Raw genomic sequence first — 17,148 nt, 5'->3', positions numbered from 1 at the left:
GAAAATGCCAGGGGAGGAAGAAAAAAAAGAACGGTGCATAAAAATTGTCAATGTCCCAGAGAAAAATTGTCAGCTATTGTTGGTTTAAATCCCATTCAGGTTCTTACTCTACATGTATTGCATTGTGTATTTATAATTTATATATTTATTTCATCTTTTATATAAAAATATGTTATAATTTATATTAATATGTAAAATATAAAAAATATATTTTTTATTAAATTTATATATATAATATTTATTCAAATTTTAATTTATATCATATTTATAAGTTTTTAATATTACTTTTGTGTGTTATCATTGAGTCCTATTTAATCGTACCTTCAACTGGCAAAATGGACGATATCAGACAATATCATCTGTTTGCGCAATTGTGTGCCAAAGCAAAGGCTTAGCCCACATGGGATGATTCCACCTATTCGCTATAAATCTATGAACCCTAAATCTCTACATAGAAAATCTTAACAATTTCCATGGATGAGAAGTTTAGTGGACATAGACATTAGACATTGCTTGTTGTTGACGGGGAAAACTCTCCCCGATAGGCTACAATAAAAGTTTCAAACCCGCCCCACCCCACCCTTACCCTCACTTTTTACTTTTCTTACTATACTTTTTTTCCTTTCTGAAACATATATGCATATTTTATACTAGAGGGTTGCTTAGCTAGATACTAGGAATATGTCTGTGAAGAAGGTAAAAAAAACAATGAATGATTTTAGGTCAAATTGTATAGTACATTTTTATATTTTGATCAAACGGTGAAATTAGTTTCTCTCTTATTATTTAAATTAGATCCTTATTATAATTTCTCTCTTGTAATATATTCAAATTAGATCTTTATTATTGACATTTTATTTAGTCTAAAGTCTAAGTTAATTAAACCTAATTTAATTTTAAGCTCAAAATCGATTGGGTTTGGGTTTATTCAATAATTTTTTTTAATTATGATTATTTTTATTTGTTTATATATATATATATATGTTTTTTTCTATTATTGTCCAATTTATTCCATTATCTTTTTTTTTATTTTGTTTATCTGTTAAAAAAAAGAAAAAAATTATCCAATATCAATAAAATATGTTTTTCAAATCTGATGGTGGAAATTTTTCAAGAGTGACAACAAATATCTTGAATATTCTTGAGTTGAGAAAATATTTTAAAATTTTTTAAAGATATTATTATAATTTTCAATATTAAATTCTTTTGAAAATATTTTAAAAAATTTTTACTAAGCTTAATGGATAACACAAAATTAATTGGTACCATCTTCAGACATGCGCTAAGTGCTATAATTTTTCTCATACATAACTGTATTTTCAAACTCAACTTTGATTTGTAGATCAAAAGATTTTTTAGTAAACCATAATTAATTTTAAAGGTTATTAAAAGATAATATTTATAATCAATCACACTTAAATAAAAAAAAATTATGATGATTTTTGATTTTTACATCTAACGATTGAATTTTCGGATTAATATGTTATAGCACATGTTAATATTAAATCGTAGGTTAAATTTTTAGTCTGTCAAAAGCTTAGCATGAAAAATATTTTTAGCTAATATATTTAATTTATTAACTTAAAGTTGTGATAGAAAAAAGAAAACCAATTTTATAGAAAATATGTTTTTATGGCAAAAGATTAAATTAATGATTGCTACACTATTAATGTAATTTTTTAATTTCATTAATGAGATCAAAAAATTGATGCATGTCTCATTTGTTTTTAATTAATTTTTTATTTTTAAATATAACCCAATAGGTATATACTACCCTACTAACGCCACTTATAGAGTTTAAAATTTCTAAAAATAATGAATTAAATAGTTTTTAGAAATTAAAAATCAATTATGAATAGAGTAATCTCTAAAATGCGAAAAGGTTGAGAGTCAATTCCTTCTTTCCAACTTTTTTCCTTTGCTTTGGAAAAATTAAAAAAAAAATGCTACTTGTTTTTTTCTTATGTTATCCTCTTGCTTTGGATTGGAGGTAATTTTTCTTTGTATTTTTTATTATAATTTATATGTAATTATTTAATTATTTTTTGTTGCTATAAGACAAAAATGATTGATAACATTTTCTAATATGTTTGTCAAAATATCATTAAATAAGAGTGTAGTGGCAAAATTGAACCTTAGTTATATTGTAATAGTAAAATTGCCTTTTATCTTTATTTTCTAAAATAGAGATACAATTTTATAGTTATTTTTAATTAATAAAAATTAAAAAATAATATAAAATTAATGTAATTAAATAATTTTTTAAATAAATTTGACTTAACACATTAAAAACTTAGAGTGCATCAGAGGCCCAAAAAAAGAAAAAGGTTCTTATATCATTAAGGCTCTGATATTAAATATCCAAGCGAAAGTTAATTAATAATTGATGAATAAACTCAATTTAAATACATAAAAATTCAAAATATAACGGACACAAAATAATAATATTTAAATTTTTAATGTATGATTTTCATGAAATACATTCCAACTTAACTTGGACACAAAGATTGAGCAATTATTATAGGTTTTTCTAATGTGTACATACACATGACGACAGAGAAAACGAGTCATTAATTGTCTTCTTTTAACTTCATTTATTCTCGTTGGATATTAATTAGCAAGGTTGCTTAAGCTAAACATATGATCTAATCTCACCCAAGAGCATCATAAATAGATGATGAGTAAGCAATTATAGTGAAAGACAAACTCAATGCGAACCATCAATCAATTGTCGTCCACTACTTGGGAACAACCAAAACGAAAAGGGTTCATCAAATTAATTAGGATATTTTTTATTATTTTTTCCTTTATTTTTCTTTCTTTTTACTAGATGCCAAACAACCTTGAGGTCAATATGGTGATGAATACAAACATCTTTGCCTACCTATCACTTCCAACTTTTTTTTATTTAGGAGTTTTCAATCAAAAGATTACTCTAAAACAAGATTAAGACAAAATAAATTACACACACAAAAAATAATATTTAATATAATTTGGTTCAATTATATATAAAATGCTTCACACATGAGAGAAAAGAATTTACTATAAATATAGAGATCACAAATAATATAAAAATTTTAAAAATAAACGTTAATCTCGAGCTCTTAAAAAAATCTTAATTTTTAATTTTTTAATTTTTAACTTATAAAATATCTTTTAGCCCATGCAATCCAATGTTTTTTCAAATTTTTTTTCACATCTTAGCAAATCTTTTTCTCTAGAGATCACAATAGTGATTATAACTCTCGCTCTTTAAAAATTTTAAAGATTAAAACTCACTCTATATTTATAGAGCCTCATATTTTGATTACCAAAAATTTTTATTTATTAAGTACTCTTACCTATTAAAAATATTTATCGTTAATTAATTATCAAATAATTCTCTAACCAATAGAATTTTACTAAAATTTAAATTGATTTTCTAACATCTTTCCTTAATTCATAAAGTTCAAGATGATTTGAATGGAATTTTAGTTTAATAGGTTAATATAAGAACTGTTTAAAAATGACGAAATTTCAAATTCAAATCTTAATACTTACGATTTCTTTCTACATCTCCAAATGTGATCTCATTTGTGGAAAAAAAGAATTCATAATGATTCTCCACTTTTTTAGCTATAACTTTCTCTTTATACCTTCCTTATCCATTAAACAAAAAAGTCTCCATCAATGAGTTAACCCCTGGAAAATAATATGTATCCTTTTTTTTTTTTTATCAACTTGGCATGTTTTATATCTCAACAAAGCTTTAACAGCCAGTGTAAAAGAGTACTATAATAAACCAACTGATTAGATTTGGGGGACATTTAATCTGTATTATCAGTGTCTGCTAGTGATTAAGACCTTAAACTTCAGTATTGATCACAGCAGATTAACGTGGAAGGAATCCTTTGGACGATGTTGCTTTGATGATCCCTCCACAAAAAGAAAGGGTCAGTCATTCAGTAGCGGTGGGTCAAACTTGCTTAGCTCATAAATGTTGTGACAAAACTTTGCGATCAAAAGTAAGCCTAAAGAGTTGCATTATTTTCTCAATTGATACATCCAACAATCCTTCAAAGGAAACATGTAATTTAATTCATGTTCCCTGCAAAGTAGAGCCAGATAATGCGATATTAAAATGGATGTCTTATGGCTGTCCATGACCAAATTTCTGTGCTTCACCAAGATATTAGAATAGCAAAAGAGGGCAATTTTTTACTTCAATTTTCACTTTTTGGACCGGGAACAATTCTTTTTTCTCGAACTAATCTCAGTAGTGAATACAAATTTCTCTATATGCAGGGGTTTTTGGGTTTTGTCCAATATGTTTTCTTTTCAGATTGATCCAAATAGATTTATTTATATTGAATCTAATAAATTCATGTGAAATTACCTTATCATAAATCATAACCTCCGAGCATATCCGAACTCAAGTAACAAAAAGAGGAACACACTCTTTATGCTACTTTAGCCAACAATCCATTAATATTTCTCTTCTATATATTTTACTCATTCTCTTTCTTCCACCATATGCTCTCCCTCTTCTACTTGTCTTTTGTGAGAATTATGTCAGACCATCAATTTTGTTATTCAAATTATAATTCTCAATCTCAGTCTAACTCTAGCCGCTTTCAATCGGATTCCAAATCTCTATGGTCTCAGCCAAGCCTCCCATCAGTTCCTTCCCTCACCTCCCAAATTCACCTGCAACAATACTATCTTTCCAACATCCAGCACCACTGCCTCACCACTCTAAAAGGCCACACCTCCTATGTCTCCTCTCTCACCTTCGCTGGAAAGTTCCTTTATTCAGGCTCTTCTGATAAAGAAATCAGATTATGGAAGCGCAACACCGAATTTGAATATGAAAATTTAACCAATAACATACTAGCTGTGGGAAAGGGTGCTGTGAAGTCCTTGGTGGTGTTAACTGATAAGCTCTTCAGTGCTCATCAAGATCACAAGATACGAGTATGGAAAATTAATAATGATGATCCTGATAACCAAAAGTACACTCGGTTGGCAACCTTACCAACGTTGAGTGACCGTGCCACGAAACTTCTCCTGCCCAAAAATCATGTTCAAATTCGAAGACACAAGACGTGCACCTGGGTCCATCATGTTGATACAGTATCTGCACTGGCCTTATCCAGGGATGAGACCCTTTTATATTCTGTTTCCTGGGACAGGACACTCAAAATCTGGAGAACCAGTGATTTCAAATGCTTGGAGTCAGTAACAAATGCTCATGACGATGCAATAAACGCAGTGGCATTATCCAATGATGGAGACGTTTACACAGGATCAACTGACAAGAAAATCAAGGTGTGGAGAAAAAATTCAGGAGAAAAAAACCATTCTCTAGTTGCTACACTAGAAAAACATAACTCCGGGATCAACGCTTTAGCAATAAGTCTTAACGGGTCTACCTTGTACTCTGGTGCAAGCGACAGGTCCATAGTCGTCTGGGAGAAGGATGGAGGCGATGGCATGAGAGTGGCTGGTGCACTTAGGGGGCATACAAAGTCTATATTGTGCTTGGCAGTTGTGTCGGATTTAGTTTGCAGTGGTTCAGCAGATAAAACAATTAGAATCTGGAAGAAAGGGGCAGATGGAAATTATTCATGTTTGGCAGTCTTGGAAGGGCATAATGGCCCTGTCAAGTGCTTAGCCGGAGCAGTTGATCGTTTCAACCCTTCGGATACTTCCTATGTTATTTATAGCGGAAGCTTGGACTGTGACATCAAGGTGTGGCAGATTGTTGTTCCCGTCCTCTAGAGAGGACTTGGTTTTTATTACTTATATTCTTCTCCAAGCCATTTTTGTACTAAGAAAGCACAGTGTTTGTAATTTGTATATTTATTTTCTGAATTGGTTTCTATGGCTAAGGCTGTAGCAGGTATTAATGTTGAGTCATGAGAATTCTAATTTCTCAACAAGCAAATGACTTGCAACCATTGACTTCATAACAGGCAAAAAAGTAAAAGGTACAACGAGACAATAACTACTGTTCTTGGGTTTAGTTGTCAAGAACCTACCTGCTGCTTACAAGCTGTTTCACCTTTCTATCACCAAGAAATTACTTGCAATAATTATTTCTGAGTAATTACTAATATTCAAATCAAACACTGGAAGCTTCTGCTTTTTTGAGTAGTTTAGTTGCCGAACATCCATGATCCATCCATATCTATCCGGACAATTCCCTATTTTTGTGTGACTAATTCCCTATGTTTGGATTAGTTGGCAGTATTCACGCTTGGAGATAGTAAGTTCGGAGGAACTTACACACTTAATATCCTCTTCAAGTAAGAGTAGGGGATCAGCGGTAGAATAGGAAATTAAAAAAAGGGAATGTCAAGGCAAATCTTGGTTGGGATTGTGGGATTCTATTATGTGTAATACGAGACTAGTAATGCATTGCGAAAAAGCAAGGTTAATCATGCTTAAATCCATGCTTTCTTTTTCTTGCCTATGAAGAACTGTCGAGCATTATTTTAAGTTGGATTATCCATCTTCAATATGATATATAGGAAACAGAGATAAGGATCTTACTTTAACATTAAGTTTAGCAATTTATATAAAGTGATGAATGGTACTACTGATTAGGATTGATCTTCATTGGAGGTGAAAAAGTTATAAACAGAACACATGACTGAGTGATTATCGAAATAAAGCATTTTCATTGGATAGAATAAAGTTAAATGTTCTAAGAACTTGACCTGAATAGGCAGTCTTCAAAATTCAGACCCCAAACCACAAAAGGAAAAAATGGTGGGGAAGGGAGAAACTTAAATTGAAGTTGTCTTCTCCCGAACAACGTTAGGCAAAAGGAAAAAGCAGTTGAGAAAAGACTAGCTTTGTTTGGTAAGAAGATGAAAAGAGGAAAGGATAAAAAACTTTATTAATTCAATGATTAAAATTTATAACTACTTTTTTATTTTATAGCTTAACCAGATTAACAAGCTTTTCATTATTGTTCCTTTCTATCTTCTCTATCAAGTAAAGGCTAAGCGAACAAGTAGATCTCAGTGGACAAATCTTACGGCTCACCACTAGTCTTTAAACCTTAAAATTAGAGTAACTAGCAAAAGGAAGAAGGTATTCTTAAGACTCGTGCTTCGTTTTGGAAATATAAAAATGGGGGGAATGAATTTAACTTTGGTTTGTCAAATGTTTTGAGGATGATTGTATATGCTTATTATGTAATTATGAATTTAATAAAGCATAAGAAAATAAATTTAGAATTTAGTTTTCCATTAAGGTCTTTAACAAATCGATGGGTTTAAGGATAAGAACGAAAGTCCTGTATTGATAAATCCTACCATACTATTTAAACCGTATCAGTCTTGCTATCATATTCAGGATACAAAATGTAACCTAAATAAATTTCATTATAACTAAATGTTAGTTAGATAAAGAAGCCAATCATCATTACAGAGAAAAAGGCAATACTAACTTAAATATAGAAAAACTGTAAAAAAAAAAGTTCAATAATCAAATCAGATGTTTGATTATTTCTTAACAAGTGACAAGAAGTCTGGGAATGTGAAACGTGGCAGTATGATATCACAGAGATCTGCCTTAATAATCTTCAACTTAAAATGCAAAGATACAAGTTCAATGGTATGACCTACTTACCTAATTACAAGTGGCTGAGAAATTAGGTAAATATCACTATTCTCATCCCACTGTTGTAACCTAATTTCCACCCATCTATTGTTTGTCTTCAAAACCCATCTCTTTATATATAAATATATATACTCTGCCGTCTGGAGTGTAGAGGTAAATAGATATACTATTCGTCTAACGCTTCCTTCAAAAGTACTCAAATAATTTTTTTTTTTTATGTATGCTATACTCTACTACGCTATAATAATTATGTTTCATGTCTAAAAGAAACCAACTTCTCCTATTTGGGGGTTTTGTGTTTTCATATCTATATGCCATGTCAAGTGCTTAACTGGAAAGTGTATGCCTTTTTATACTTTTTACATGCATCAGATGAATATGTGAAAAATTATTAGCCTGTACACATAGCAACAAACCATCAAGATTTCCTTGCCAAATCTACAAAATAAAAAATGACTTAAACAACCCTTCACATCTTAAAATAATAATGTATCATAAACAGACACCGACACTGCCTGTCCCGCATATAGAGTTAATAGATGCTTCTTTCTTAGTGCAATGCATTGGATTATATTCATACTCAATTGTTTTATCATACTTTTAAGGGGTAGTCCACTTGGTTTGTGGATTGGAATGCCTATGGTAACAATTCATTAACAAATTCCTTACAGGGCAGAATTTGTCCCCTCCAGATTTCAGTTTCCTTTTTTATGAAAGCAATTTCATGCAGCATATATTTTAGAAACTCATGTCATAAATAAATGTAAGAACAACTTGTTTTGCAAAAGCCAGAAGGAAGAGACTGATTTAGAATCTCGTCATCCAAGTTAGAAAAAATTATTCCCAAGGATCCAAAGTAACAAGCCAAATATGTTGAGAAAAACTGAATTTGCATATCGAGCACAATAGTCCACTCCAGACTGCGGAGAATAAAGGTCTTAAGCTTATTCTGAACCCAAAACGAAGTTGTTCAATAAAAAATAATAATTTCGGAACAGAATTCATGCATTTGGAAGTACAGGAAGCATAACAAAATGAAGCTGACCGCAGAACAGACAGTGGTACTTTTGTCAGTGTACCTGGATCACATGGATATTCTCTTGGCGTGGAGTGATTTTTTAAGCAAATGATAGCAGTTCTCCGTCCATGTGGGCTGTGTGATTGCGCTAGATGCAATTGGCAAAGCAACATAGAAAAGTTTCATAAAGGAAGCACATAAATGCGAGGTCAGTTTCAAAGTTAAACTTAAAAAATGAATGAATGAAAAGGACAAATGATTACAAAGTTAAACTAGATTTATTAAAAACATATCCAACTAAACAATGACAACGTCATTGGCAACCAGGAAAAAAGAATAGGAATCACAAAGAGAATGTGTCTGTCATGAGGAAATCCAAATTTTGCAAACAATGACCAAACTTTTCAAGCCTTTCTTTCAAACATAAGCACAACTAGAACAATCTGTAATACTTCACTGAACTTACTAGAAAGGAAAACCCTGATCTTTGTATCCAAGGCCAATCAGTAAAATCCAATCTAAATGGAAATTTAGCTGACCATTTGGTGCCTGATATTGCATTCACCCTCCATGTGCGTGTGCAGACACGCATGAAAGTACACATGTGAATAAGTGCACTTGGATCTGACTGGACTGTCCTTACCATAGCCCAAATCCCTTGATCACTCTTTGAGCAACAGAAATCTGTATCATTTTGGTTTTGAAATAAATAATCATCCTCATAGGTCCCTTAGATCCTATCTGCTTAATCCTCCTCCAAATTCCTTTGATACAAACACCCAAATTTTTGCATCTCCTAAAAAAGAATTGATTCATAGAAGTATAAAGTTAACTACACATGTTCACAATAGATGATCACTCACAATAATATCAAATTCTTCAGAATCTCAGAAATGTTTCTCCATATCGTACAGAAGGAAAAGTTGACAACAAAAAGGTAAGGGGCCCATTATTTTTTAGTTGAACCACTCTAGCAGGCCGATTACTCTATTTATCAATCAGAGTTAAAGATCTTGACCTGCATATAACAAAATGAATGACTTTGGTCCTGTACTAAATCTAGTAAAAGTACATGATGTACATGGATTTTACATTTATAGAGAGCAATGACGCCATAACTATTTAACTTTACTTACTAATAAAACCAATGAGGCTCAATGGAAACCATGCAAAGCAAATGATGCATAGTTATAGGGCGATCAACAACCTGCTTATTTTTATCCATCATGCATTGCATACCACACCGACAGAAATATGATGAACATACCTGAGCAGAGTTGCAATATTGAGCACCCATCAATATGATTGCACTTTCCGCATTTCTACCTTCTTCCTGTTAAATGCACCGCATGCAAAAAAGTGGTTGACAGTTTACATTTTTAGGAAATATAAAGGAAGAATTAATAACTAGACCTATAATTTAGTGAAATTTGAATATACGAAACAACAACAGGTTCACTGAAAACAAACCTCTTGCACAAACTTTTATTTCAAGTTGACTGGAGATATGATTATCCACAAAGTTTTAGAGAAAGAATAAAAAAGTACAAGTAACAACAACAACAACCACAAACTAAGCCTTATAAACAACAACAATAAAAAGGTATAAGTACATAAGTTAAAAAATAAACTGGTGCCTAAAAACATTTCATAATGAAATGGTTAGAACTTTGAAATAGGGGCCAAATCAGAAAATGAATGAAAGTTGTATGGGATTTCTCTAAAAGCAATACATAACTTTTCTTTTTCTAACAGCCAAAATAGTAGCTAAAGTTTAATGCTAAGAACAAATTACTCATCTATCAAAGTCATTTCCAAGGTAAAATCCAAATACTTGAGGATGATGACCTTTTGCAGCTACAAACAACCCACCAACACGAACCAGAGGAAGGCAGTATTTAGCTGAAAAATAAAAGAAACCAAAATAACCCATTTAACCAGTGATAAAGCTTGCAATCTTGGATAAATAAAATAATTTCAATATAAGAAGTTAGCATATCATAATTACCTAAAACTCTCATTTCTACAACTCTCCTGGCTACTGCTACATCACATTTCTCCCTAAAGTTGGAATCCTGCCCCAAATTCTGTCCTATGATAACGGTTGGACTATGAATATTAGCCATGAGAAGATAAAGCTGAGTAATGCACTCAAATTCAATTTTTTTTCCTTTTACAAAGATATTCAATTTCAAATAATGACAAAACCCTATAAGGGTTGTTGAAAAAAATACCTCTGCTCTTTCTCTCACAACCTGAACATTCAACAGTCCGGTGAGGCTCACTGCGTGCTCCAAGAAAAGACATCGCTTCTTCATAGATTCCACCAATGTTACTTCCCAACCTACACATTTTCGCGTGATATATGCATAAATCAGAACTAGAATCCACAAGTAAATTCACCAAAATTAAAAACCAATATAAAAACTACTTATAAATTATGACGCCAATATGTGAACATGTAAAGTGAAGTGAGGAAGTGAAACTGGGCAAGCAATAGCTAAAACCAGGCCAGGAAGGCCGTAACTGCTTCCAACATCAACAATTCTGAGGTTATCAAATGAATTGTTACAGCTTGAGATATAAGAGTTTTGCATAGGAGGAATAATTTCAAGGAATTCTTCAATGTGCCTTTCCATTACTTCATCAACTTCGTTCTCAGCAGTAAGATTCGTTTTCTGCAAAGAAAATAACAAACCCATCAAAGGAAAGAAAAACACAAAAATTTCAAAGTTTTGACGGTTTTTCATAGTGGTACCTCGTTCCATTGAAGTAAAGCGTCTACGTAAAGATGAATCTGGTCCTCTTGAAAGGTTTGGCGTCTGGAAAGTGGAAGGTGTTTGACAAAAATTCCCAAAGACAAAGATGATGGGAAGTGTACGTCGAGGATTTTGCAACGGAAAACCAACATCGTTTGGTGCGCGCGCTCCCTTGAGTATAGTCTACAGTCAACACTATGAGTCGCCTTTGGTTTTGTAAGCACTAAGCATGCAGGTGACTGATTATGGTTTTTCTCTTTTTTTTTTTTTTTTTTAACTAATCATTGAATTAGTAGACATGCGTGGTTATGATTTTTTAAGTGATAAATTGATAATGTTTTTTTTTTCCCTTAAACCATAGCATATGCCTTTATTTGTCTTATTACTATTATAGATTTATGATATGGGCCAAATAGTGCATTGGGTTACAATCATCTAGTGTCATTGGGTCTATCTAAATAATCCTAGACTTCAATTTTAGACTTACAGAAAGGTTTTATTTTAGATAATGCCTTAGTAGTTTTATTTCATTTTTAATTGCTTTTTATGATTGTTAAAGGTAGTTGTTGCTGACATTCGATATTTTCATATTACAGCTTAAATTTGTAAGAAGATTACAAAAAAGGAGTCAGAAAGGAATTATAAAAGATCATATGGAGTAATATAAAAAAAATCTTATTTTCAAATTTTTTACTTTTTTCTTCTTCTTTATTTTCCTTCTTATTCTTTTTTCTTCTATTTTCAGGATCTAAAATTTCAGTAGGCTAAGCAAAAGCTTGTATCAGTGGTATTAAAGCCTATTCCTAGCATTCCTAGCAACCTTGGTGGAAGGAATTACAACATAGGAGATCAACCAAATGCAACACGATATGACCTGAATGTTAAATGAGTCGCAGAAATTGGATGCAAGGAGAGACCAATGGTTTGAAAATTTTTGAGTTGAGTTTAAAGAAAATCTCAATAAGCTATTTCAAATGGCCTTTGACCTCCTGTTTTGACTGTTGAACTTGAAGCAAACTATAATAGTGGATGAATATTTCAAAGAATTTGATAAATTTTAGAGTTTCAGTAATTAGACGAGGAAAATGCTATCAAACTCTTCATCAACAATCTGAAGCTTGACTTATCCAAATTAGTAAGATTCTTTCGACCCAAATCCTTGACAAACATTTTGAAAATAGCTAAGCATTTAGAATTTTAGTTTTAGGATGTGCCTAAAGAACCCTCAATATCAAACACTTTCCCTGCCATTCAACCTAGTGTCCAACCTCAAACTGAACAGCCCTTATCACTCTCCTTTTTACATATTGATGTGAATTCAATAATGACAATACCATTAGACAATAGTAACCTAAAAGGCATTTTGGTCACTTTCAATAATGAGGATGATGATAAGTCTTATGTTAACTATGTTGTTGTGGGTAGCACTGTCAAACCTGAAGTTTCACATCCTTTCACTTTGGTTTCTTATATACTTCAACATCATGGACAAGAAAATATAGATATAGTAAGAGTGGATGACGATGTTTTAAAAACCAATTAATAAGGTTAGTTCAATATATGAAGTATGTAATGAACCTAAGCTTGCTGTAATTTTTGAGAAAATGGTTACTATACATGTTGATGTATGTAGGATGACTAAAATGGCTTATTTGATGGTGACTATGATTGATAATAAGCTAAGGGTGGTTTATGATCCTTACGAGTTCAGGCTGTTAGTAATGGGATAGAGGATACAAATAAGGTTATTTAGGTTAGTGTGGTGGCAAGTTATTATGGAATTGGTAAAATGATTAGTGGGTTTACTTAGAGTGGTTTATATGAAGAAACTTAATTGTTTTTTCTAGAAATGAATGGTAATTATGCCATAAGACTTGAGAGCAAGATTTTTGTAACTGTTGATACTTACACGAGTATGAGATTTTTTGGTCTTATTAAGCATTTACATGTTTAAATAATTATGGATGGCTTGAAGCATGATGATTATGATGTTTAGTCTTATAATCTTATGATTATTGGTTATATCTATATGGGGTAATAAAGAAAATTTCAGCATGGGTTTTATGTAACACCTATCAAAATAAGGCCTTGTGGATTTCAGTAATTGATGTTTATTTGATTACTAACCCTGTTCGACAAAAGAATCCTAGAATGTAGAATTTCCAACTAATGGCCATCTTAATGATCATTGGTACTTAGCCTCGAGGGTCATCCATGGTTTTTTTTTTTTTGTAGAATTTGTTGAAGGATTTATGCCAAATTGGCAAATGTGGGTGCTAACAATGTTTGGTATAATATTGGTATTATAGCTGAAGTGATGTCTGATTTTTTAAGTCCTATGTTGGATTATGTGTTGCACTTGTTGTTGCTACCCTTCTTTCCCTTAGCATAAATCATGAGTTGTCTTGAAGGTTATGTCTTATCATCATCAGTTTTGTTAAGATCAAGATTGCTAAGGAAATAGAACCATCATTGCAGAAACGATTTATCTTTGCTACGATTTGCATGAAGGTTAGAATCTAGTTTGTTAATGGGATGGTTCTTTCATTTTCTTTTACCATTTTTAGTTTTAAAGATCATGAAGATGTGATAAAGTGGCAACAATTCCTATATGATACTGTTGGTCTTTGGATTGGCGTAATTAATGGTTTTATAGTTGGTCTTTAGATTGGCGTAATTAATGGTTTTATAGTTGACTATCATATTAATAATACATATAGCCTTGTACAATATGTTGTCTTCAAGACTGGTGCTGAAAATATTGTTATTGTTAGCCTTGCATTGGGCTATAAGTCTTGCATTATTCCTATATTTGCTATCGTAGCCAGCATTTTTATTTATGTTCACCTTGTTGCTAAGTATGGCCTTGTTGTTATCCTTGGAATTTTTAACACCATAGCTATTGGATTGTCTATTGATGTTTATGGTCCAATTAATGATAGAATACAAAAGAGTTAATGCTCTTGATGCTAAAGGAAATAGCATTACTACTTTTGGAAAATGTTTTACCATTAGTTTAGCAACCTTGGTGTCTTCTGTCCTCTTTGGTAGCTTTGTGAGCTGTGTTTCTACTATTTCAACAATTCATAAAATGATCATTAAAGTTTTTATTGGTTTGCTTGTTGGGGTAATGCTTCCTTATAGGTTCTTTGCTTTTAATCATGACTTTTTTTATTTTTCTAAAATGGTTGAAAGGGTAAAGTATTTGGCGAAATATGATCATATGGTCATCTGCACCATTAAAGAGTTAGGAGACCACATTGTTGTTGTTTCTAAAAAACTACACGTTGAGTTTTATTTTATGCATTTACAAGAAGATTTTAAGGGCGGTGGTTAGATTATTACAATTTATGTTGATGGTGCTTTGGTATGTGCTTGCCATAAAATAGTTAAAAAATTTGTTAACATGGTAATAATAACAAAGACTTAACTTACTTATTTTGTTACCATCCTTTACTTGTCCTTTGTGGTAAATGATTAGTTTCCATGTTATGAAAAAGTTGTTGTTATGAAAATTCTAAAGCTACAAGTGTCTCTCTTGCTTTCGACTGATGTCATTACTGCTGACAACTTTGCTGATAATGCTAATAGCATGGTGGTATTAGAAAATGATACAAGGAAGGTTCTGTTGGAATTGAAGAACAAGTTTCTACATTTGATCATTGAGGACAAGGATCATTTCTATGAGGGAGGTATTGACATGGGCCAAATAGTGCATTATTTTTTCCACAAACAAGATTAAAATGATGACATATATCTTAAGATATATTAAAAAATAAAATATGTATCAATTTCTTAACTATCAATATATCCTATCTTTACTTAAAGCAAACAAGTATTTTTTCCCTTTTTTTTTTCACTTGGCTCTATTAAAAGCTATTCAACATAAAAATGATAATGGATAGTAAAAAATTAAATATCTAATAATAATCAATCTAATTATATTGGATTTAGATACTTATAAATGATTAATTATTGGATTCAAATATGAGGTTTATTATTCATAGTAGATTCATAAAGAGTTTGAATAGTACCCATTGAATATTCGATACCCAGATCCATTTAAGTTTTAAAGGATAATATCGAATATCTTAATCTGTACATATACAAATTCTTTGCCCATTTATATATACAAAATATATGTAAAATTTTATGCCTACAAAAGGTTTGAATATTAGCAAACAACCTTTATTTGTTATTAATTAAGAGTAAATTTTAATTTTAAGTTTAATTATTATTTATTTTATATTTTGGTAAAAAACTTAAGTAATTACATATTTTAATGGATTCATTTATTTAATGGATAATACTTGTGTAATTGGAGTCAGAGTGAGATTCAGATAATAATATTAAATTTAATCATATATTTAAATAAATTTAAATATTATAAAAATTAAATAAAGTGAGATATAAATACTTAAAAAATAATTGATATTTGCTCTATTGCTATTTATAATCAAACAATTTGTATATAAAAACCTTGCCTAATGCTAGACTCGTCAGGGTTGGAAGGCTCAACTTCTTTTTTAATATTTAAAATATTTTAATAATATTTAAAATAATATTTAAATTTAAGTAATTTAATATTTTAACAGATTCAGATATTTAACAAGTAATATTTGTTTAATTGGAGTTAGAATAGGATTCAGATAATGATATTAAATTTAATAATATATTTAAACAAATATAAATATTATAAAAATTAAATAGATTCAAATATAAATATTTAAAAAATAATAGATATATGATGTATTACTATTTATAATCTAGCAATTTGTATCTTAAAACCCTACCCAATGTCTTACTCGTTAAGGTTGGGAAACTAGACTTTTTATTTTAATATTTAAAATATTTTAATAATATTAATATTTTTTATTTAAAATTTTTTAATTTTTAATATTAATATTTTAAATATTTTAAAAATTAAAATTAAATAAATATGAGAGTTTTAAAATTTATACCTTCATATATTTTTGTTTATAAATTTACTATAGACATTTCATCAGCCAACACTTGTCAAAAAAAGATCGAGAAGAGATTTTATTAAATGTTTAAAGGTAATAAAGTGTTTTTAACATTCATTGAATATAGAAGCCAAGCAATTAAAATCACTCCAGAGTCCAGTTTCTACCACCATCTTTCTTTCTTTACTTGTTTTAAAACTCTTCATATTTCTTTTCATTTCTTCCTTAAAGCTAATAATGGCTTCTTTTAGTCACCTCTCAAACTCTTTTCGTCTCTTTTCAATTCTTGCATAAACCCAATAATGGCTTTTCTCAGCCACTTTTTCAAACCCTAAATCTTTTCTCAATGATGAATAGACTTTTATGGATTATGCCAAAATCTGAGTTTTTCTTGGTAAGTCTTTTTTGACTTGGTTTTTAGGTTTTTTTTTCTTTTTTTCTTTTTATGTTTTTGACTTGATTTTATCGCTTTCTTTGAGTTTTCTTATTACTTTTTTTTTATATAGATTTTCTATTATTAGTTCATAAATTTGGGTTTTTATCGTTTGTTTTGGGCTTTTTGATATTTATTGAAATGGATTTTGATTATTGATCGATAAATTTGAGGGTTTGATTGCCTAGGTGGGGTTTTTTTTACTATTTCTCTGGTTTAGGTTTCGATTTTTTTCCCATAAACTTAAGGGTTTTTTTTCAAAATAAAGTTGAGGTTTTGATTATCTATTTTTTAAAAAAAGAAGGTTGCAGCAAGATTCAAATGACACTTCTTGGTAATGCGGTTGATGTGATGATAAACTGC

At 30.5% G+C, this 17,148-nt stretch overlaps 2 protein-coding genes across 9 annotated transcripts; one reads left to right on the top strand and one right to left on the bottom strand.

Annotated features, from left to right (window-relative positions):
* The first annotated feature begins 3,956 nt into the window (after positions 1-3,956).
* LOC111290867 (protein JINGUBANG-like) lies at positions 3,957-6,256 on the top strand. The gene has a single exon (XM_022882365.2). It carries the CDS (start codon positions 4,513-4,515, stop codon positions 5,758-5,760), a length of 1,248 nt encoding a protein of 415 aa, XP_022738100.2. The 5' UTR covers positions 3,957-4,512; the 3' UTR covers positions 5,761-6,256.
* A 2,629-nt stretch (positions 6,257-8,885) lies between these two features.
* On the bottom strand, positions 8,886-11,724 carry LOC111291414 (uncharacterized). Of its 8 annotated transcripts, none has more exons than XR_016346518.1 (7): positions 11,388-11,706; positions 11,157-11,307; positions 10,864-10,973; positions 10,638-10,716; positions 10,478-10,531; positions 9,897-9,962; positions 8,886-9,647 (listed from the first exon to the last, which is right to left on the bottom strand). XR_016346518.1 is itself a non-coding variant. In XM_089768336.1 (7 exons), exons 1-7 carry the CDS (start codon positions 11,538-11,540, stop codon positions 9,624-9,626), a joined length of 651 nt encoding a protein of 216 aa, XP_089624462.1. In that variant the 5' UTR covers positions 11,541-11,709; the 3' UTR covers positions 8,886-9,623. The 8 variants fall into 8 exon arrangements, 6 of the variants coding, with proteins under 6 accessions (XP_089624462.1, XP_089624460.1, XP_089624461.1 ...); XR_016346517.1 differs by having other exon boundaries at positions 8,886-9,425; positions 11,388-11,705; XM_089768336.1 differs by having other exon boundaries at positions 10,464-10,531; positions 11,388-11,709.
* Positions 11,725-17,148: the final 5,424 nt, after the last annotated feature.

The sequence above is a fragment of the Durio zibethinus genome, chromosome 11, assembly GCF_047325235.1.
Source record: "Durio zibethinus cultivar Kanyao isolate XHJ-2024 chromosome 11, ASM4732523v1, whole genome shotgun sequence".
Taxonomy (NCBI): Eukaryota; Viridiplantae; Streptophyta; class Magnoliopsida; order Malvales; family Malvaceae; genus Durio; species Durio zibethinus.
The sequence above is the reverse complement of the archived record's forward strand: the minus strand, read 5'-3'. Positions and strand labels throughout refer to the sequence as shown.

What these genes read in the sequence shown, in the direction of transcription:
- LOC111291414 (XM_089768332.1), bottom strand. Translation starts at nt 11,540, where the DNA reads ATGTTGGTTTTCCGTTGCAAAATCCTCGACGTACACTTCCCATCATCT. An exon ending in TTGTGAGAGAAAGAGCAGAG is followed by an intron (nt 10,717 to 10,863) that starts GTATTTTTTTCA and finishes ATCATAGGACAG; the next exon opens with AATTTGGGGCAGGATTCCAA. An exon ending in CAAAAGGTCATCATCCTCAA is followed by an intron (nt 9,963 to 10,463) that starts GTATTTGGATTT and finishes TGCATTTAACAG; the next exon opens with GAAGAAGGTAGAAATGCGGA.
- LOC111290867 (XM_022882365.2), top strand. Translation starts at nt 4,513, where the DNA reads ATGCTCTCCCTCTTCTACTTGTCTTTTGTGAGAATTATGTCAGACCAT.